This window comes from Homalodisca vitripennis, chromosome 5 (genome assembly GCF_021130785.1).
Source record: "Homalodisca vitripennis isolate AUS2020 chromosome 5, UT_GWSS_2.1, whole genome shotgun sequence".
Taxonomy (NCBI): Eukaryota; Metazoa; Arthropoda; class Insecta; order Hemiptera; family Cicadellidae; genus Homalodisca; species Homalodisca vitripennis.
The window spans coordinates 37,328,312-37,351,645 of record NC_060211.1 but is presented as its reverse complement, the minus strand read 5'-3'; the positions used below and the strand labels follow the sequence as shown (position 1 = coordinate 37,351,645).

General features: G+C 33.5%; 1 protein-coding gene across 2 annotated transcripts; it reads left to right on the top strand.

Annotated features, from left to right (window-relative positions):
- The first annotated feature begins 628 nt into the window (after positions 1-628).
- On the top strand, positions 629-22,636 carry LOC124362007 (2-hydroxyacyl-CoA lyase 1). 2 transcript variants are annotated; one of them, XM_046816144.1, is made up of 12 exons: positions 629-884; positions 3,089-3,315; positions 4,142-4,323; positions 5,850-6,026; positions 6,954-7,195; positions 8,043-8,228; positions 15,027-15,102; positions 15,257-15,346; positions 16,708-16,855; positions 20,206-20,313; positions 20,964-21,087; positions 22,416-22,636. In XM_046816144.1, exons 1-12 carry the CDS (start codon positions 822-824, stop codon positions 22,509-22,511), a joined length of 1,719 nt encoding a protein of 572 aa, XP_046672100.1. In that variant the 5' UTR covers positions 629-821; the 3' UTR covers positions 22,512-22,636. The 2 variants fall into 2 exon arrangements, with proteins under 2 accessions (XP_046672100.1, XP_046672101.1); XM_046816145.1 differs by lacking the exon at positions 629-884 and having other exon boundaries at positions 3,142-3,315; positions 4,159-4,323.
- The last annotated feature ends 698 nt before the right edge of the window (positions 22,637-23,334 follow it).

Here is a 23,334-nt window from a genome sequence, read left to right as displayed (position 1 = left end):
TACTTGTACTAATTACTCACAATTGTCTGTGCGTTTTCGTCGTTTATGTAAGGGACTAAGGGTCATTGTGTATAGGAGAGAATGATTATATGAATGGTTACATTTTAAAATTAATAATCTCAACGAGATAACTATTCGTCAACAGACCCTCTGGAATGATTATGTTAACTGACATCTCGAGAGTCGAGAAACGATTTCCTTGTCAGTCTTTACTAGGAATGCTGGATAGGTTTGGTACATTTATAGAGAAAGACGATTTATCCAAATATTATAATGGAAAGGGTAAAGTTGATCGGTCAATTGGATAGCTATTTTCCCTGTATTCCGACGATAATACTTACAGTATTTGGTGACAAAAACAGTGAAAAACTATTTCCATCCAAAACATATGCCTCTTAGGAATGTTTGTAAAATCAATTAAAAAAAGAATGTTTGAAATCAAAGAGATAGTAAATACAATACATTTTACGAAATTAATTAATGAAGCATTTTAAATGAATAACATTTTGTTAAACTCTAGATAAATAATTGTGGTTATGGTATTGAGTAACAAAAGGTATCATGACTACACGTTAAGCCAAAGACATGTACGATGACAATGACATGTAAGGGATTAGGGATTGTGGTCGGTGGGGGAATCTGATTACAACAACAAAAACAGAGAGATGATATGCCTGTAGTAAACAGTTGTACAAAACTGAAAATTAATAGGATAACTAGAATTAGATCTTAAATCATTTACAAACAATAATTTGCCTGTTGATTTTGAAGTACGGTAAACGTAAAGTCTGTGCAATTTAGTTAGACCAAGTTTAGACAAAATGAGTGATTCAAACGATGAGATTGATGGTAATCAGATTTTGGCCGAGTCATTAAAATCACAGGTAATATTATTTTGTGAAATGTACATTATTTAGTTACTGTAAAACTAGGTGTTTAGTGGCATTATTATTTCATAGCCAATTTTTTAAAACAATAAGCTCCCACACCATATTTTACCGGTACCTCACCCTCTGTGATTGAGAACCTAAACAATTATATATATGGTAATTGTCACATTAACGGCCTGAGCCGCAAAATACAAGTTTCGCGTTATTAACTTATTGGAATCGTCCTACAAAATAAAACAATATAAGGTTTGACGGGGTGGAAATTAGAAATAACGAAGTTCTAGAACATAAAATATGGAACACCTGTTCAAGCGCGGAGCAATATTTCCATGTTCTACATCCACATCGGGCATCACGTGACCTTTTGTGACCATGATTCAACCTCGTGATCACGTCATTGGATGCGGCGCAATCTTTGCAAACGTAAATGAAAAATACTGAAATGAGCAGAATTTTGATCCAAATGAACAATGTTTTTCTTAAATTTCGAGCTACAAATTAATTATGTAGTTGTTACCGAGTTGAGACGAGTGCCTCCGGCCACCAGCGCAAGCTTCAAACGATGTCAACGAAAGAAAAACATCCCTCAAGATAGTATACCTATCAGTAAAATATCAAATTCTAGAGGGGCTGATCAGAAATATAAATTGAATTGTAATGGAAAGGCAATTATGAACCATGTAATTAACTTAATAAATCATGAATACCCCTAATATGAATACGTATATAAATGGACATTAATAGAGAACACTTACCATTAGTGTGTTCCACAGAATGTACAGAAACTAAATAATCTTGTTTTGGTCGAAACGTAAACTCTTAACATGCCTGACAAAACACTCCCAACACACCAATTCACTACGATTGGTCGAACTAGTGGATGGTTGATCCGTGATCGTTACGCACTCACTCGATCCAAACTACAGTACACGATATCTAGTGAAGCACTGACTTCTGCCCTGGAGCGTTCAGATAACAGATACGCTATCAGTCTCACCCGCAGATAATATTTACAGATATCCAGACACAGCACACAAACAGAACCTTAAAACATTAAGAACTTAACTATTTATGTATATACCCTCTAAAATCATGTTATTTGTCATTTGCACTCCCTAAAACCATATATTTTTTGTTCAGGAGGATGAGCAGAATACGTTGATAACGTCAAATTCGTGATTTGCCAGGTCGACCTTTAATCTTATAATTTCCATATATATATATACTTTAGTTACTTGTTAGTGGTTTTATCAAAAGAAGATGAATCAATCTCAAATTCTATTTTAATCCTTAAATCACAGAAAATTTGGCCTCGATTTAATTAGCTTGTATGAAATATAAATTTATTCTGTTTTTACCAAAGTTCCATTTATTTTCTGGTTCTTGGAAGAAGAAATAACATACAAAAAAGCTCTACTGGTACTAGTGGCTGTGTGTTACGCGTAAGCACACTGTATACATGGGTGGTCTGTATGGTTAGCCTTTATCTGCATGCCATGTCTCCTGTAATAAGATAAAACATGTATAAAAGAATAGCACTGGTAATTTATTTTTTTCCTTATGAGTCGCAATCTAATTTGCTTCCTGATGATCATAAATCAATGTATTCATGCATTGCTATACATTTGTGACATTTTCAGTACAGAAATTCCAATGTGAAGTGGGCTATATTTCTTTATATTCTGACTGTAGTATAATAAGCGTCCAACACTCGAGTGATCGATAGTATGGAATCATTAATTAGAATAATTTAAATTCTGTCAGACATAATTGTTTACCCTGTTAGTTAATTGTATCTGCCCAAACTTAGTATAAGGAAAGTTGTAGTATTTTATATAATCTACAATGCATATATTTCTTTGACATAAAAAACTATAGCTTCATTATAATACAATCTTAAAAGTCTATAGAGTAATTTAGTTCAAAGCTATTGTTTCAAAGTAATTGAAACAAAGCTAAACCATGTGTGTGGTATTTGAATAATTCTTTACTCATGAATATTGATGATTCGATATTATCGATCACTCGAGTGTTAGATGCTTATTATACTGCAGCCACAAATATGTTTATAATACAATAACAACTACTGTTTTTACAAAGATAGATTTGTAAAGTGACAAACAAACACGGAGACTTATAATCGTAAACCCTGTGTTTATTAAAAGATTGAAAGACTATTTATATAAAATGTGTTTCAGGGTGTAGAATATGTGTTTGGAATTGTGGGTATTCCAGTAATTGAGCTGAGTATGGCAATGCAGCAGGCAGGACTGCATTATGTCGGAATGCGCAATGAACAGGCAGCTTGCTACGCGGCGCAAGCCATTGGTTATTTGACATCTAAGCCAGCTGTTTGTCTGGTGGTGTCTGGACCAGGTCTGCTTCACGTCTATGGTGGAATGGCTAATGCCAAGGTTAACTGTTGGTATGTTAAGTTTCTCAAACTATGTTTGTCAGTGAATATTTAAGGAGTTATAACTTATTCAAAATGTTATGTTTTGTATGATAGCCTACTCCAAATTTGTCGTGACTTTGTTATGTATTAAAATACCAGTTGTTTTACGTATACTTCCAAACTTATTACAAATTTATGATTTTAATGTTTTCCAGTAAGATGTGGCTATTCTAATAAATCAGATAGATTTATTGTGAAGTTATGTAATGTTTGAAATGTAATGAAAATATTACTAAAATATATAAAAATCATAATAGCAGTATTTTAAACTAACAATTTGAATAAATTAGAAATATAACTTAATGATTAAAGTATTACACAGTTAAAGGTTGTATAAAACTTGCGATGGAACCCATATCACAAAAATAATGGTTATGGGAAGATAATTAAGATTATTTTAATTTGTATATAAGTTTAAATATTTTGGATTCTGTTAAAGTAATATATGTACACACAAATGTGGTATGTGTAGCTAAAGTCTAGCTGGTATGGTTGAGTTCAGGTTAGTTTTCAATTCCTTGGAATCAGGCATTGCTGCAAATAACATGTTTTTATAACAGATGTAAATACAGTACTTAAGAACAACTTTAACTGTAAATTTAATAACAAAACTACTGTAATTTCATTCAGAGATAAACTCAGTTTGTATTGATATAAACCATACTGTAAACACAATCTATTCACATGTAGTTTACACAATTTTTCCTGCTTTAAATATTTTTGAAAGAGGAGACACTTTTTCAGAACCATGGAAAAGTTAGACTAATAAGAACAATAGGCTACTGAAATATTGCAGGCCATTGTTGGTGATAGGAGGGTCCTGCCCAGAGGATCATGAGGGTCTGGGAGGGTTCCAGGAGTGTCGACAGGTGCAACTCAGTCAACCATATTGCAAGTACAGTGCTCGACCGCCCACGGTCCAGCTGATACCCCAACATGTGGAGCAGGCAGTCCGTGCTTCCACGTATGGCAGGCCAGGTTTGTGTAGAATTACCTCTCGTTAGAAATATGCCAGAAGAAATAGTCTATTAAATTTTCTCATATATTCTTGAAAATTCGAGGAAGGATCTACTAGAAATTGCACAAGTTTGCAACTGTGGGTATGAAAATTATCATATGAAGTCTGAGTTAAGATAAATGGTGAAAGAGTTGTTATTAATATGAATTAACAGAGGATTCATGGATTAACATACCAACCAACTATGTACAGTCACCAAATCAGGCAGATGTTACACAAGCCAGTTGCCAATTAGTCGTACAAACATGGTAAATAGAAATGATGCCTGAATTGCTCATGATGGTTACCTCTGATCTCACGCCATGACGGCCAGACTACTAGCAGCTTAGCAGTATGCGCAATAGTCGATCACGCATCTTCCCCACTACAACATTTGCCACTGCCGAGTTTTAGTAACCAGTTTGCGCTGAGCTGTAGTCACATAAACATGAACGCCTCTATCAATTCGCCTGCTAAATGTAAATTGAGGAGTGTTATTTGTAAAAACTATAACCCATAATTTAGGAGAAACTGTCTATTTATCCTTGATTTGTGGTAAAGCCTGTGGGAGGGCTCATCTTAAATTAGCGGTGGTTGGCTTGGGTAGAAGAAGGAAGATTTTCTTATATAAGTATCTATCAGACCCAAAATCCTGTTTTACATTTTTGTCTTAACTATAAAAAATTATTCTATTTTATTTAACATTATGAATCTGTAATAGTTAGTTCAAACTGTAATGAACAATTGCAAAATGTTACCTTTTACTAAAATTTGCTAAGAAAAGGATGAGTGCTGCTAGATGCTTGGACCAAGCTGTTGCTAGTCCAACATTGCGTGTGCATAGTTAGCACATACAGTAGTGTAACAAGTAAGAGACTTAAGCCCACTTTTACATGGTCTATTTAAAAACTGCATTTGTTTTCCATCTGCCTGGCTTTATGACATAATGTACTTAATTTAAAATCGTGCCACTTGTTTACCAGTATAAAAAAATTAAAATTTGTAATCCAAAGAAACTTGAAACATCCCATATATAATAATTGTACAGGCAGCAATTAGTGGTGGTTCAGAAGTAACTTATGCTTTTGGTTCAAGGTAATTACAATACAAAATTAGCTACACTCTGAGATGAGATAAATTTCTACCTTTAATAAGGGCCTTTTACCGTTAAAATTTAATGATTACAAAATTTTGTATCATAAATATTAATTATCAATTACACCTACATTAGCAGACAAGTAACAGAAAGTACGACTAATTTACCTACTAATGCTCCTTTTCTGTTTCATACGTTGTTAAAAAGAACATGTTCAGTCTTTGAATTGTTGATGATTTAAGAAATTTGAAACAAAAATTAGAAAAAAAACATTGTGTTCAACAAAAATAAATTTAATATAAGGTATGAATTAAAATTTTTGTTTTATTTTTAAATGGTTGTTAGTAAAAACGAGAGTAAAAATAGGTAAAACAAGTAAAAAATTTCAATTGAAATTCAATAATTTTCTAGGTGCTTGCTACTTGGATTTCCCTGCTAACCTACTGACGGCCAGAATCGAGCGGGGAAGTGTCTCCAACCCTCACCCTTGCCCTCCACCCCCAGTACTGTGGCCTGCCCCTCATCTCATCAAACAAGCGGTTGCTGCCATCAGAAAGTCAGCTAGACCACTTGTCATTGTTGGAAAAGGTTTGAATACAATAATATACTTTCTAAAAATGTTGCCAGTTTTGGTTTCCCAAAATAATTTAAGTATAGTAAAAAACTAATACATGTAGTTACAAGCACTTGATGATTCTATATTTGGAAGATGTAAACGATTGGCATCACAGCAAAGTGCGATGGCTGCTGTAGAAATTGTATTGTATCGACAGCTTCAAACAGTGAAAATAATTGTGATAGTGAAGAAACCATAAGATGGTATGACTCATTCTGATGACACAACGCAGTTAGGCTGAGTAATAGTTTATTTGGAGCGACAGTCTGTGGTCTCTTTTGTACTTAATTTATTTTAAAATATTCTCGAGTTTTTTCGACAAACATGATGAGAAATCCTAACCCAAGTGATTTAGGTATTGATAATGAGTAAAACTCTCTCTTGGTTGACCAAATAAAACAATATACTTTATTTGATGAACAATTTTAAATTTCTTTACAATTTAAGATAAACGGAATTTAGAATTCAGGAGAAAGCGAGATCACGCGAGCTTATCGTGTTCAAAAACCCGGCATGACTATTCCGCGAGCAATGGGTTTCAACTGATGGGAATAAACTGAGTGTCTCATACTGTTATATTTGAATCCCTTATTATCTGTGAACTGTTGTGTTTTTCTTTTTCCCAGTTCATACGGCTTTCGTTTATATTGATCACTTATATTCCCAATTCATCCAGAAAATGGAGTTATGCTGTATATAAAATCTTTACATGTTTGATTATATTTCTTTTTTGAGACTTGGGAAATTGTTCTGTAAGCTCTACAATCAATGTGTCCCATCAAATTATTGTGCAAGAGGTACTATGCCCGGAGCGAAGCTGTGGTCAGGAGACTGGTGGGGAGTACAAGGTTACCTGTACTAGCCACACCTATGGAAAATAACATGACAGTATTGTGCAGGAGCTGCCTATTCCCGGAGCGAAGCTGCGGTCAGGAGACTGGTGGGGAGTACAAGGATACCTGTACTGGCCACACCTATGGGGAAGGGGGTCGTGTCTGACAGCAGTCCACACAGCGTAGCCTCGGCCCGCACACTGGCGCTGCAGCATGCTGACACCATCGTATTGCTGGGAGCTAGGCTCAATTGGATGTTACACTTCGGACGCCCACCTAGGTTCAACAAAGATGTGTTTGTGATACAGGTAAAGTTACATCAGGTAGAAGGGGTATTTCAAAGTGTCTTTAGCTGATATAATGTACAGAGGTATAATACTTAACAAAAATTGTTTATTTAAAAAACTGTATAAAAGTAGGCTACTTGATATATAGTTCGGCCTACATAAATTACTTGGGTTATTTTCACAAAACACAAGAACAAAAAAAAATTTAATGTTCGAACCTATTTACAAAATATACACATCATCCCACAGTTATGCTTAGGCTCAGGCCTAACTTTTGCTACACTTTTATCATCAAAAATAGCAAAACCAGGATCAATATCATCATCGTTACTATCAAATTCAAACAGTTCATCCTCAATGTCTTCATCGTGCAAAACAATTGCATCGCCGCGCCTCTGCTCGTTGACGCCATTTCAGTTGAAAATGAAAACTCACTTTATATGTTTGTTGATAACAAAATAATCATAATACATTTGTATCTATTCCTAAACAAACATATTCAAAACAAATGTTTAACCAAACAGCAGCAGACGCTACAAGATGTTGGTCAGATGTAAATAAACTTCATGAGGTATTCAACTATGCATTGTAATAATGCCGAAAGTGAAATCATAGTTGAAGGTAACTTTTGTCTGATCATTTAAAACCCTGACACAATATATACAGAGTTATTACAACGAACAAAAAATGAGTCTCAATGACTGTTTGGTTAAATATTCATGTTGCAACAGATGTCAGATTAAGTCCGGCCTTGGACTCCAAAAGGTTAATAAACCACGTGATAAACTTTGAGAATTTTCATCTTAAAGTAAGTATCTGCACATCTCATACTATTGAGACTTTAACATGCAGTAACTGTGTGTTGCAGGTGGACCTGTGTGCCGAGGAACTTAACAACAGTGTAACTGCCGGGGTGGCGATACAGGCAGACGTGGGGGTGGTAGCAACACAGCTCTGTGATCAGTTGGTAGAAGCTGCATGGAGCTGCGACAAGGGTGGCATCTGGTGGAGTGAATTGATCAACAAGTGTAGATCTAATCAGGAAACAGTTGAGGTAAGTACAATGTGAGTGCTGGGTTGGCGATACAGGCAGACTTGGGGGTGGTAGCAACATAGCTCTGTGATCAGTTGGTAGAGCCTGCTTAGAGCTGCGACAAGTTTGTCGTCAGGTGTGGGGAATTGATCGACAAGTGTTGATCTAACCAGGAAACAATTGAGGTAAGTACGAGGGCGGTCTGAAAAGTTTACAACCACAACGTGAAGATAAAAACTACTGAATTTTGTTGTTTATCTGTTGACAGTTATTCATTAAAGTTTCAGCCATTTGGACATGCAGTTTTTATGTAACAGTAGTTTGATTGAGTTGATGTGAGCTTTTTTTGTGAAAATGAACAAAATTGAGTATTGAGCTTTCATGAAATATTTTGTTTTTGAAAAGCAATACACCTTTGCAAATGAAAGATGTGTTGGATTCAGTGTATGGGGACTCCCATAAATTACTACAGTGAAATTTTGGGCTGCTGAATTTAAACTTGGCCGTAAGAGCTTGGGAGACGATGAACATTCGGTATGTCCAAAAACTGCAACTACTGAAAAAAATATTACCAAAGTTCACCAAATGGTGCTGTATAACTGCCGAATTAAAGTGAGATAGCAGAGATTATGAACACGTAAAAAAATATGTTTGTTACATATTAAATCAACATTTAGGCAAAAGAATGCTGTACGTGCATTGGTATATAATGCATTGGTAAATAATTAGACAACGTATGGTAATTGTACAGTTTTGCAGAGTACCTTCCTGTAACGGAAACCCTAAAAAGTCATGGATTTTATTGAAGGATGACAGAAATTACTGTAAAGTCACTGGTTATGACTTTAAATCATCAAAATTTTATGTTTAAAATATCAGTTTTTATGGAACAAAGACAATATCTAGTGATGTGTCAAAGCAGAATTTTGAATTTACCGATTGACGGAATTCGACTATCGAATCTGCAGGGACTAGCTGTGTTATTAATTCACGGATGATCACCAGTAGACAAATTACCAATCTCTAAAACGTGTTTTTGTCATACTTTGTATTTGAAGAAAGGTAAATAGATAACTTTATTTACGAATTATCTGAGTATTGTAAATAATATTTTGCTTGCAGTTAGTATGTGTTATGTTAATGTTTGTGTATCATTGCGAGTCTGCCTCCTCTATTGCGGATGACAGCTAGGCAATACAAAAATTACCTTAGCAAAAATGTGATTTTTTAAAACGAAACCCTAAATTAGATGTCCTAATTAAAAAATTATCATAGTTTTGCTTGCATTTCTATATATCTGAAGAGCATCACCACGAGTCTTGTATTGTGTATATTGTCTGTGTATATTCGTTGATGTCATTTGTTTGGCAGTACGAAAAACACTGATTGCTAAAATGTGATGTTTACTTTTTGTGTACGAAAAAGTGTAGACAGACAACAAATTATCGTGCTTTTGTCAATGATATTTTGCTTTCAGTTAATATTTGTCTTGATTTTATCAATATTTTAAAAGTGTTGCTAAGTATTAAAATTACTTGGGCTACTGAACACACACAGTAAGGTAAGATTATTATTGTAAAAAATCCTATGCATATAGTTAGTGAGACATGCCCTATAAAATATTGCTTTGTAATGATATTGCTTTTTATATATTACTATTGTAATGGATGTCAAAAATTTTATTAAGGTCACAGATTTTTTGCTTCAAAGGTCACTCACTGAAAGTCACCAGATTCACTGATTTCCCTTATACTTCAGCTTTGTGGACACCCTGCTTTGTTTGAACTCTTAAGATAATATAAGGCTTGTAGCCCCAACAGCCTTTAAATATAGTGAGAAGGGAAGATTCATTGCAAATGTTGAGTTTATCTCCATTTCACCTACTGCTCAGAACAGAATCTAAGACCGGGCACTGTCATATTTTTGCCTTCTGGAATCTGGAGTCCACGTCCGTCTGAAGGGATCCGCAAGCTTGAAACAGTAAAGTACCTTGGCATTGACAGTATTTACCATGATTTCAGCTTTTAGAATGTACTCTTGGCAACATTGTGAGTTCTTAGTTGTTTTTGTGTTCCATTTTTTTCACATCAGAGAAATCTAGGGCAAAAAAGATTCCATAGTAGTGGATTTCTGCTGGGTAACCCAGATAGAGCTCTTTGAACACAGAAACAAATAATTATTACTCATTGTGTAACCGAGAGTATGTTTTGAATACTGAAATTATGACTAGTACTAAGTACAATTGCCTAGGTACTCCACTTTTTTATCTTGCTGGATCCTTTTTGTCTGAGACGACTCCTGATTCCAGGAATCAAGTCTGTGATAGTGTCAGATCTCAGATGCTGCATTGAACAGAAGGTAAAATGGAGCTAAACTCAACATTTGCATTGAATCTTCATGTTTTGGATATTTATAAGATATTATCATCTCAAAAGTAATTGGAGAGTATTACAAAATTTGGAATAATGATGTTTTATTCTGTCATTGTTATTTATTGGTTTGTGACTCATTAATGTTATCAATGTAATGTGCCTCAATGTTATTTTCTGTATTGTAATTCATTTTGTAGTAGTTGGCTAATAGGGCTTAATTTTAGTTTTTGAACTTAAAATTTTGGGGGGGTGTATATGGTGACCAGTTTATTTAAATTAAAAGTGATTATATTTCAATATTCCTTAAGTATACCCCCTGTTAACCAATGTATTATAATATGATCTTGTTTATTTTATAGTAGAATACTTTGTTACATTGTTAAAAACCAGGTGAAAAACCATAATGTTTTGTTTATTCTTTGTTTTTGTATGTACTTTTACAATAAAGTAAAAATAATTTTTTTATTTGGTTTTTTAATCTATTATAAAGTTTTTCATGAGTCAGTAAATAACCATAAGTATATCAGTTCTTAGCATTTACCACACCTAAATAAGATTATGGCTTTGAGAACATATAAATTTAACCCTAGATTACTTATGTGGTTTTTTGTCACACGATCACTTATGTGTAGTAAATTTTACGACTCGGAAGCATTTTTTTTTTTAATCTTCCTAATAGTTACTTTTCTGTATTTATAATATTTAAATCTTGTTAACCAACTCTCTGGCGTTTGAGAAATATTTTTAAGAACATAAAAACTCATTACCAAAAAAGAGGAAAAAACATTAAAAGATACTATGTTTTTATAAAAAAATGGGAAAACATGTTTATAAAGTGAGGCAAAAAGTCATGTAAAAAAATTTTTTTATTGAATAATAAGCAGCAGAATACAAAGTAAAAAAGGAATGAAATAAGATTTTTTAAATGTTGTACCGTTTTTAGGTTGTTGTCTCTGGTAGGTGCATCATTGAAAAGTTATGTGTCACACTCCATGCAGCAGGTTGCTCGGTGTTGAGCACATATTGGGTGATTGCAATGACCGCAGTAAGTTGTCGTCATGCGTCTTAGTGCTGCTGGGCAGTAAAAGCATGTTTTCCGTGGTCCTGGTCCTCTCGGAATTTCGGGGGTGTTCGGTATTCCAAGAATTTCACACATTTGGATTTTTGTTTCCTTCCTCAGATTGGGCGTTTGAAGTCGGGTTCTCATATGTGGTTCTGTCAATTGCTTGCACAATTCCTTCATGAAGAGCTTTCTTTTCATTGGTTTGTGACCCAAACGTATGTTGTTCATGCAATAAATGACGTAGGAGTTCACAAAAGCAATGTTCAACATTCCGTAAAACACGCAGAGTGGCCAACGACGTGTTTTTCTGCTGCAGGACATGTCCCCGCACATCTTGTCAAGCGTGTCCACTGCTCCTTTTGTGGCATTGTACCCATGAATGATTTCAGGTTTTTTGGTTTCCTGATTCAGATTCATGCCAGAGTGCATAGTAGATAGCAAAACAACGACCTTATTGGTTTTTGGTTTGTAGGAAACCAAAGTTTTCTCCTTGTCAAAAAGAAACATGGAAGAACCAACTGGCCGTTCTTTTCTGTTGGCAAGTTCCTTTGGAACACCTTTTCTTTTTATACGGATTGTCCCTATTGTGGTTAGATTGTAAGGCTGTTGCAGGAGTTCCTCAGCAAGTGGTACATTTGTGAACCAGTTGTCGGTGGTAACACTTCTATTAGATCCATGAATGCTTCTAGTCACAGTTTTCACGAAATAATCAGCTGCAGACTGCCCTTGTGTTGGAGTTTTTTTTCCTAAGTAGGGTGTTCCATCGACCACATAATAGGTGGTGGTGTCACAACATAGAACAATTTTGATCTCATATTTAGCCGGTTTATTAGGAATATACATCCTAAATGGGCATTTTCCTCTGAAGGCTAAGAGCTGCTCGTCCACTGTTACGTAACTACCAGGTTTGTATTTTGTTCTGCAGTTTCCGACAAATGCTTCCCATAGCTCTCTAATTAGAGCGAAAGGATCCGTCATTTTGCGTTCCTCACGTGTGGCTCTATTGTCAAAACGGAGTGACAGCACAATAAATTCAAAACGATCACAGGTCATGGTACATTTGTACCGGGAACCACTCCATACACTGTCAAACATTTCTCTGGCAGCTAAATGATTATCATGAGACCATGCAGAGTTCACCAAAATACCAAGAAACGCGTTCATCTCTTGCATACCTATAGGTTGTATTGTATTTACTGCCTGATTTCTGTAATTAGTTCTAAGTCGATCCATTTCTTCATTTGTGTGGAGCAGAACTTTACTTATCATGGCTTCATCAAATATTTCAAGAAAACTTGATAGAGGCAGTACAGATCCACGGGCGGTTCCTACAACATCACGTTTCGAGAGCACAATGTTTCTCATTGGAGTACGAGCATTCGTAGGCTGCGGTTTAGTGTGCCACACATGCTTGTTCTTAGCTCTAATAATAGTAGCTTTAGGAATAAAAATATTTGAATCTACTGTAAATTGTGTTTGGTTGGAATCTGCATCGGGATCTGACGCATTTTCAGGTACAGCATCAGGCAAGATGTTATATTCAGTCAAATCGTTGGCACTATCATCATAAGTTGAAAGATCAGCATTGGGCTGTGCTGAAAGGTTAGATCTAGGCCTACATACTTGCTGTGCGGTAGATGTTGATGGAAGCTCAATATTAGACTTACGCCTTTTCTTCTTCTTACGTTTCACCTCATTGTCACTGTCTGACTCTGATTCACTCTCGTAAACTCTGAGGCCTTTTTCTGGTGGAAAGTAGGTTTCATCTGCGTCTATATCGTCCACATCTGTGTCCTCTACTTCATCAACTTCACATTGATCCTCATTGTCACTTCCACTGTCATTGGAAGAACGATGAGTTTCCTCGTCACTAGACTCTTCCAGGTATTGTCTTATTTGATTAGTCATACGCTCATAGTCTTCATCCATTGTGAGAAAATCACAAAAACTAAAAATCTAAACACACGCACTAAAATCTAATGAAAAACAAACTATGATCAACTAAGGATAAAAGTTACACCATCACTTATGTATCGTCAGATTTACGACGCGAACTCGGAACAACAAAGAAGCAAGTGACCTGTTGGACGGCTACTCCGCGACTGAGCTAGTCTATTGGAGTGGGGAAGGTACTGTGGAGAGGGGGGCGTGACCTTGACTCTGATGGTGGGTGTGGCATTTTTGCAAATGGCGAGTCGTCATTTTTACGATACATAAGTGTTCTAGGGTTAAAATAAACCGTTGTATTTATAAAATGTACTTTGTATGTTCTTTATTGACATCTAAATAATAATAATAAATACATTTATGCAATAAACATACAATATGTCCAATAATAAAGAGAGAACTTCAAAACAGTTGTTTAGTCAAAACTGCAATTTCTGAACCAGCTGAATGAATGCTAGTTGGGTAATAAAACTATACTTTGTAATAACACTGAAATTGAAACCACAGAGTAAGATAACGTGGTATATATGGTTAACACCTATTACAAGACATACTGACCAACTACACAAAGTAAAACTTTGAGTTTGAATGACTTTTTTGTTAAATAAGTTATTGTTAAGCAGCTTTCAAACTGAGTCTGACATTGTATCAAAACAGTGATTTTGGACTGAGTTTGTTTATAGATATCAAAAGATATATAAATAAATGTAAAAACATGATGCTGTTTGTTGTCGGTTTACAGCTGATAAATGTCATCACACAAAATCATCAATCACCGGACTCTTTACCATTTTACTAAAACTTTCTGTATTGTATATTGTATAGTAACATACAATATACAAACATTGATTTTTTACAAAATTTGGGTTATATTGCAAAATAATTATATTGAATAAGTACAGATTTTGAAAATAATGTGAGTTCAAAAACTTTAATAACATGAAATAGTTCAAAATATTTAGATATATTTTCATATATTTGTAATGATTTAAAATTTAGCTATGTTTGTATTTTCATTCAGTTTGACTTTAGTTCGAAAATGTAGAAAATATATGTGTGAATGAAATTATATTTAACAATAAATATTACTTTAAATAGTTTCCTTAGTTTCTTATAAAAGCAGTCAGAAACTATGTAATATTTATGGATGAAAGAGAGCAACAGTTAAAAACTAAAATGTAAATTTACTCAACTCAACTTAAATATTGTAGTACTACCATATTTCTATAAATTACTGAAGCTAATAAGTGTGTTTATAGCATGATACCTGTAGTGAAATCTCAATTAATTTTATCCATTTTATATTAGTTTATGGTGTAATAAAACGTAACAGAGCTATAACCGGTAGTAAATAAACAGCTGGTAATTTTTAAAACTATTTGTTTTACATTTTTTGCTTTGTACCATATATTTCACTATACCCCACAACTGTTACAGAAAATGGCCAAAGATATCAGTGTGCCCTTGAACTATTATACAGTTTTTCACCACATTCAGCAAATCATTCCTAAAGGCAAGTCTAACTGGTTTTTTTATCAGCTTACATGTAAACTAAGGTTGATTAATGATACTTTGTTTCATATCTATTTTGTGACTTAAAAATACAATTATCAAAAGATTAAGATTGTATTTATTGAACTACCTAATGTGATATGTCTTATTTACAGACTGTATGATTGTGAGCGAAGGAGCCAACACGATGGACATAGGCCGCTCTGTTCTGCTGAATGAGCTGCCTAGGCATCGACTTGATGCAGGTTTGTTCATTGTTCTCGTGGGTTAAGGGATTTCATTTACAAGAGATGGTAATGTTTTAGGTTATGACTCAAAAATACTTTTTATAAATTTCTTGTATTTTTAAGTTAGTTAAAAAATATGATGTTGTGGTCGGAATCTTTTCAGTCTTTTGTTACATAAAAAGGGCATTAATAAAATTGTTTATCTGTTTTTGAGTTTTAAATAAAAAAATTACTAATTTTAATGGTTTTGTTGACAAATAAAGATACAAATAAGATATACGAAATACCTTTTAAAAATTAATTTGTTTCGAGAAGCGTAGCTTATAATGTCTATGTTAATGTTTTTCTTTATTTCAAATTTCAAATTAAAACTTCTATATTGTAAAAATGTTTTTGTAACAATCTAATTAGCTAAATGGGTACAAAATACAAGAATATGTTAGCCATTAGTGTCTTGGTAAACCACCAAAAATATTATTTTCTTATTTTTTCTGATTCTCTAGTAATATCCAAGTTTCTTTCTGAATACATGGAACGTTTTTTTAGCATATGATCACAGATCACAGAGTTCAATGATAGCAATAGTTTGTAATGGTTGTAGGTAACTAACCATTATAAACTTTATAAATAGATGTAGCCTACCATAGTTATATTTTCCTATCTAGAACTGATGTATTATTAGTAGGCCTGCAAAGTTCCATAGTGTGTTTTAAAAATGTTTAGTACCGTATTGATTGATACATACTAAAAGTGGGCCTAAAACACAAAACTAAAGTGTTCAGCAGTTTATAAAATGTCAAATAACATGCAAACAGCTTTTCTTGCATTATTATTGTTCAGAACTAAATAAAGAATAATAAATATGGGGGAAAATAATTCCTAAAAACAATTTTTTTCACCATTTTAGGTAGTGAAACCTCATGAAAATGTTCCATCAAATGAATATAAATATGATGTGATACAAATAACCTGTAGATTTTAGTTTGTTCCCCCTACGTGCTCATAAGATATTGTTCTCTTAAAATGGGTGTTGAACCTGGGTTTGCTATCGCAGCAGCTCTCCGGTTTCAGCATTACCAGCCTGACAAGCAAGTGTTGTACTGTGTGTCGAGGGTGATTTTGCCTTTGGCTTTTCTGCCATGAAGGTTGAGCACGTGATCTCTTATGGTTCTCTTCCTGACTCACCTTGACCATGGATGATTGGTACAGTAGGTGTTGGACTAGTGATTGCTAATGCAGAAACACTCTTGTTCCAGCACTAACAGTCTGATAAACGGGTGTGCTATGTATTGAGGGTGATTCTGCTTTCAGTTTCTCTGGGATGGTGGTTGAGACCTTGTACAGAAGATAAGGTTCTCTTACTGATTTACCTTGTGTAGGGACGTTTGGTACAATGGGTGTTGGGCCAGGGTTTGCCATCGCAGCAGCTCTCTGGTGCCAGTATTACCAGCCTGATAAGCGAGTTCTGTGCGTCGAGGGTGATTCTGCCTTCGGCTTCTCTGGCATGGAGGTCGAGACCATGTTCAGGTTAGTGTTCACTAATTTGGTGGCCTTTAATTTTGTTTATGAATAAAAATATATGGATAGTTTTGTTTGAAATAAATTAGTCATGCAATAACAAAGTCTTGTAAATAAAATGAAAATGAGTTATAGTAGAGTCATTTTTGAGTTCTAAATAGTCCCTCATGACATGACAAGTGAATTTCAGTGTGTTGTTGTGCATATATGCGTAGTTAGCATTATATGCCTGAATTAGCATTTTTTCAACCCTTTCTATTGTACAAAGCCTTGAATAGTTTATGTTATAAAAACAGAAATCAACGAAGACTTTCTTTGCTCATGATTAAAAAAACACTCCTACATTACATGATTCTCAGAATATTGATTTCACCATTTGTGATGTTATTGTTATTAAAATACTTAACTCAAAAATCCATAATTTATCCAACTAGTTTCTCACAATAGCCAATACTAGCCAAGGTATGAATTTTTGACACTAACCCTTCCCATTGGGCTAATTTTGTTTATTGGTACTGATCTTGGCTCAGGTTTTAGTCCTGTAAACAACATTCACATTTGGTTTGGATATTCTTATAATTGTGCCTTCTGTCATGTTAGTAGGGAATTTTTACTGAGGGTGATGATAATACTCAGGTGATCATGAATTGTAAAGGTTTAAATGAACTTTTCAAATGTTCAAGTACAGTACTCTGATTACATTCTTCAAAATATCTAAAAGGCATTAACATTGAATATAAAGTTCCAGACAGAATTTGTGTGGTATTGATATTATTGCATTCAATTTATCAGTGTCTTATGTTGTATGAAGTGAATAGAAGCAATAACTAAAATGCATGATATAAAGAATTAGTATGAGGGCTGCTATTTATGTTTCTGACCTAAGGATGAAAATACAAGAATTTAAGGACAAAATTTGTTTTATTGTTTTTCAAAATATTCTCCATGAAGATTGATACTCTTGTGTATGCGTTGGAACCAATGTTCAAAGCACCTTTTCCACTCTGATTCAGTTTCTTCTAAAACATGGGTTTTGAATGCAACAGCTGCTTCTTCAGGTGTAGAAAACCATTGCCTACGTAGTTTTTCTTGATATTCGGGAACAAAAAAGTAATCAAGTGCCAAGTCAGGGTTGTACAGTGGATGATCCATCGATTCAATGTTTTCCACTGTCAAAACCTCCATTGTTTCAATCGATCTGTGGTAGCTCGCATTTCGTGTTGACGAAAGATGTGTCCTTACTTTTGCTTTTCCCGAAGTTTCTCAAATACTTATGGCGAACTAATAGTGGTGTACTATTTCGAATTGACAATCCTACATTGCTCTAATGGGACAGTCGCCACATGACTGGTAATGCTGAAGTAACAGACAACAAACTACTTTGATGTGCTTCTTACACAAACAATTTTGGTTGGATTTGGCTTGTTTTGAAAGACCCATATGGTGGGTTGCTGTTTTGTTTCAGGATCATATGAATATATCCATGTATCGTCACCTGTGCAGATATTGGAACCTAAACTGCTTTTGATGCATGTTGAGCGAATTTCTTCAACATTTTCTTTCACCAATCAATACGAGCCTCACTTTGAGCGTTCATCAGATTATGGGGTATCCAACGCAAACAAACCTATTCCACATGCGAATGTTCATGCAAAATCTTATTGATGCTTGTCATACTAATGCCTAAAGATGCCTCAATCTCACAATATTTCACAAGATGATCATGCCTTATCAGCTAATGCACAGCATCGATTTTTTTCTTTCACAACAACTGATGTTGGATAACCTTCACAGGGTTTGTCCTGGAATGGTCGTCGGCTATGATTGAATTTGTCATACCAGTTTTTTACGGTGCTATCAGAAAGTGCTTCATTATCATATAAGGAATTAAGTTCATCTGTGCACTCTTTTCGTGTCAGGCCGTGTCAAAAGTTATTATTATTGCACAAAAATGTTCATGATTTAATTCCATTTTCACCCAAATTTCACCCATTTTTACAACCTGGTATCAATAACACTAAAAAAAAAATAACAAAATGTTTTGGTTGAGGTTATGTTTAGCAATGTGAACTTTGAAACGTCAGCTGATGCTTAGCAACAATCAGAGTTAACAAGGCCAGAAACATAAATAGCAGTCCTTGTAAAAGTTAATTTAAGAATAAATAGTATTCAAATGCCTACCTGGAAATATTTTTCTTTCAAAAATGAAATAATAATATTAACTATGCTTTGGCATATTCTAATTAAAATGTTAAAATAATATTATAATAAAAAATCCTTGTCTATTTCTTTTTTTTTTTAATATGAAAGATTATATAATTTCATAAAGACAATCATAGTGCTCTAAATATTTGTTTAATGAACAATAGTTGATCATTTTTACATGGCTGCACAACTAATGCTGTTAGAGTAAGAAAATTTCTCTTGGTTCGTGATTCCAAGCCATTTGAAGAAAAAGTCATTATAAATATTAACCCTTAGAGCATGCTAAAATTAGCTAATTTTCCTTTAGCGCTCATTTATTAAAAAAGGGCAAAGTTAGTTTTGCGAACACCTTATTTTTTATATTTGTAACCTTCATTAAAAGTTATAAAAGCGTAAACAAATTTTTTGTAAGACTTCTGGGTCAGAACGGCTATATATTGGTTTATTGTTAAAGCTTTTGCTTGTGCTATATTTGTTTTCTTTGTCTTTACTGTATGAAAAGTGGAAAGAAGCAAAACAAGTGTTTAATTTAATCAGTTTTATTACAAACATATTGTAAGTTATAGAAAATAAATGTATAGAAAATACATATTTTGCAATTGAAGTGCACAGTGGTTGGACAATGAATAGCACTGTGCGTGTAAGTGTCATTTGCGCTCTGTGTGACATCTGTGACCAGCGACATCCAACCTGGGCATTGAGCTACATTTTACAGTCCGTGAAGATCAGTAACAACTGTTTTCCACTTGTCTTCTGCATTAAAAATTAAAATTGTATTTGGTTTGATTTCCTTTTTTCTTGCTATACTATGGAATTATAAACATTCATATTTTTGCTGCGCAAAAAAGGAATATTTTGCAAAAATGATTATGTAAATTATTACATGAAATCAAAGTCATATTTATTGTTAAGCTAAATACCTTGCAATATATAACTGCAAGGGAAAATATTATGCCCTTTGGAGAGTTAACTTCAGTATAATGTAATAATGTATCAAAAATGGATACAAAATGTCATAAGAAAGTAAACAACATACCTTAAAATCACTAAGAAGTTATTGATTACAGAATCAAGAACATTATTGACCAACTCTGTTTCATTTAAATGCTATTAGAAATCAAGTAATTGCTTTCAAGATTCAAATTTTTTCACAGGTATAAGCTACCGATAACAATAGTAGTAGTGAATAACAATGGAATATACAGTGGACTAGACAGCGAGACTTGGAAAGAATTGCAACAAATGCCAGAGACTGCAAAAGTGTAAGTAGCATAAGCACATATATCAAGTGAAGTTTAGTATAAAGGAAAAGTTATTAATGTTTAGTGAGCTACGACTATTATAAACATGTATGCATTTGGTTTCTAAGAGCCAAAGACATCAATAAACATGTAATATTTTATGTTTACACTACAACCTCATTTATCAGGAATTAATTTATTCGGATCTCTAAGTTATACGGATCGGTTTTACTACAGAGTGGAGAGAGTAGAATTCTTTGAAAACTAACAATTTTTATATGTATCTAAGAGTAGTTCTAGAGCAGTTACCTCTGGTCCCAATTAATATGGATATGGAGATTATACTGTATTTTGTGAGAGTTTAAACATTGTGGCCTGCAATTTAATTATTGTCTGGCTAATTAAACACTTTCAAAAATTAGCTTTAATGGCTGATTTATAAAATTAAAAAATTAAGGATCTGAATTGAATTGTAACTGATTTTATTGCGGCTTGCTAAGGATGAGGTTTGATTATAGGTATTTTTAGAAACCTTGAATTGTATGTGCATCATGCTAATGACCGTAGCTGATGGTAGGAATCACTTTTGAATTATTAATACCTTATTTTTATTTTTTGAATGTGGATATGTTGTTTGGTAAATCTGTACATTTTACTAAATGACGATTCAGGTTACCTCCCACATCCCTCAGTGCCAGTGTCCGTTATGACAAGATGGTGGAGATGTTCGGAGGCCAAGGTTACTTCTGTCAAACTATTCCGGAGCTACAGTCTGCGCTCAGGAGTGCCCTAACTGTAAGTACAGCAAACTAGTACTTGACCTAGTGATGTGTCAAAGCTGAATGCCATATCTTGAATCTTCAACAATGATTCGGATTTCAGAATTGATCGACAGAATCCGAGTATCACATCTGTGAAGATTCACTGTGTCATTAATTATCATCAGTACACAAATTACCGATCTGTAAAACGGTTTTTGTCGCACTTTGTGTTAAAAAAATTGTAAATAAATAACCAATTATCCTACTTTTGTAAATGATGTATTGCTTGCAGTTAGTACTTTCGATACGTTCGTACATTTACTGCGTATACTCACGGATTACAGCTGATAAGCAAATTACCTATCGCTAAAACGCGATTTTGTTGTACTTGTGTGCGTAAACCCATAGATAGATAAACTAATTTACATATTATCCTAGTTTTGTAAATAAACTTGAGCTTGCAATTCTATTTTTATGTATATGTATCACCACTAGTTTTCGCATTCGCGGCCGACATCCGATCTGAATACACAAATTACTGATGGCTAAAATGTGTGTTCGTCTTACTTTGTGCATGCAGATCTGTAGATAGATAACCAAGTTAATAAATTATAATGCTCTTGTGAATAATATGTTGCTTTTACTTCTTACTTCTAATGTTTATTTTTGTGCAATGTATGTTATAATATGTAAGCTACACTGTCTTGTGTAGGTGTCAGTCAGTGAGGATAAAAAGAGACAATTGCTAATTTTATTCTACTGCACAGTTATTAGAGTGGTATGAATATTTCCTGTATATTATGTTTATATTTTTATCATGGTTAGGAGTAGTTTAAAATTGTTCACACATCTAAGTTTAAAAATATTTTTTATAAGTAATACAAATATATGCTTATATATATTTTGCAGACTAAATACATACATTCTGGAAACCCAGACTATAGTAGAAGATAGTGCATATGACTTAAATCTTAAGATTTAGCTTTTTCTCTGAATCTCTGCAAATTCCTTTAAAGTATAGTGGTTTTCTTAGAATTTATTTTATATTATTGGGAAGTTTTATATTATAAATTGGAAAGGTGATAATTTTGTCTAAATTATAGCCTACTTAGGCTAAAAAGCTATTAAGACTTGAAATTCAAAAATTAGGAATCAATTTTTAAGATTTGGAGGAATTGGATTTCAGATTTTGAAATGCTGGAGTTGCCCATCACTATTTTTAACTGTATCCATTTATATGCAAGATTAATGTATCATTTGTCTTTGAATTTAAAAATGTCTTTTAGTAACTTAATTATACTAATTTAAATTCTGTTAGAATGTGTGTTTGAATATAATTAGGGAAACCTTTTGTTTTTTCAGGTAAGAGATCAACCGACAATAATCAATGTCATGATAAATCCCAGTGCTGATCGTAAACCTCAAAACTTCAACTGGCTCACTACATCAAAGCTTTAGATCATTCCAGGTGCATACCCATCACTTCCATGTTAATTATTGTTATGTATATCATTATGTTTGTTGTGGTTTTATATAATTTTATTGTTATTTTCATATTAAAAGGTGCTAGTATGTCTATTGTATTTTCATGTTGTCTTATTAAACCAATGTTATTGATGTAAATCTCTTTGTTTTAAGTTAAAGTTTTAAGTTCTTGGTTGCATTTATTGCCATATCTAAATCAGAAAACTTTGTATTACTGTTTATTTAATATTCTTTAACACACCAATACAATTTGAATTTTGCCCTTTGTTGATATAGTCATAGTATTGATCAAGTTAATATTCATCTTCTCACTTCTTCACTTTGGAAAATTTAATAACTTTTAATTTATTTATTAAATTAAAATTAACAGAGGAGTTAAGCCAGTAAAGTGAAAAATATTTGGATTACACAAGCCTTAACACAAGTGATGGTTGTTTATGTAGAATTATGTAAACTTAAAGCAAGGCACATATTTGATTCTTTCTTAAAAAGTGCAGTATGAACTACATTAAATATTTCTAGTGAACATTTCTGGATTTATACATATACATGTTAAGAGATTAGAATGGCAATGTAACGTTTGATCTAGCAACACAGGATATGAGACTTTTGGCCAGGGATGGAAGATTGGTGGCAAGTAGACATATAATATTCATTACTGAGTTTGAACCCTCAAAATTATTTATTCAATAATACTTAGTATTAATTAGTTATTTGATTTTCTGTAGCAATTCTTAAGTAGAATATACAAATTTAAAGTCCTTAATTATTACAAGCAAGCTTCAACTAAAAACTA

Coding starts and splice junctions, on each gene's coding strand:
- LOC124362007 (XM_046816144.1), top strand. CDS start 822: ATGAGTGATTCAAACGATGAGATTGATGGTAATCAGATTTTGGCCGAG. Junction 7,196..8,042: donor AAGATGTGTTTGTGATACAG/GTAAAGTTACAT, acceptor TGTGTGTTGCAG/GTGGACCTGTGTGCCGAGGA. Junction 21,088..22,415: donor CGCTCAGGAGTGCCCTAACT/GTAAGTACAGCA, acceptor TTGTTTTTTCAG/GTAAGAGATCAACCGACAAT.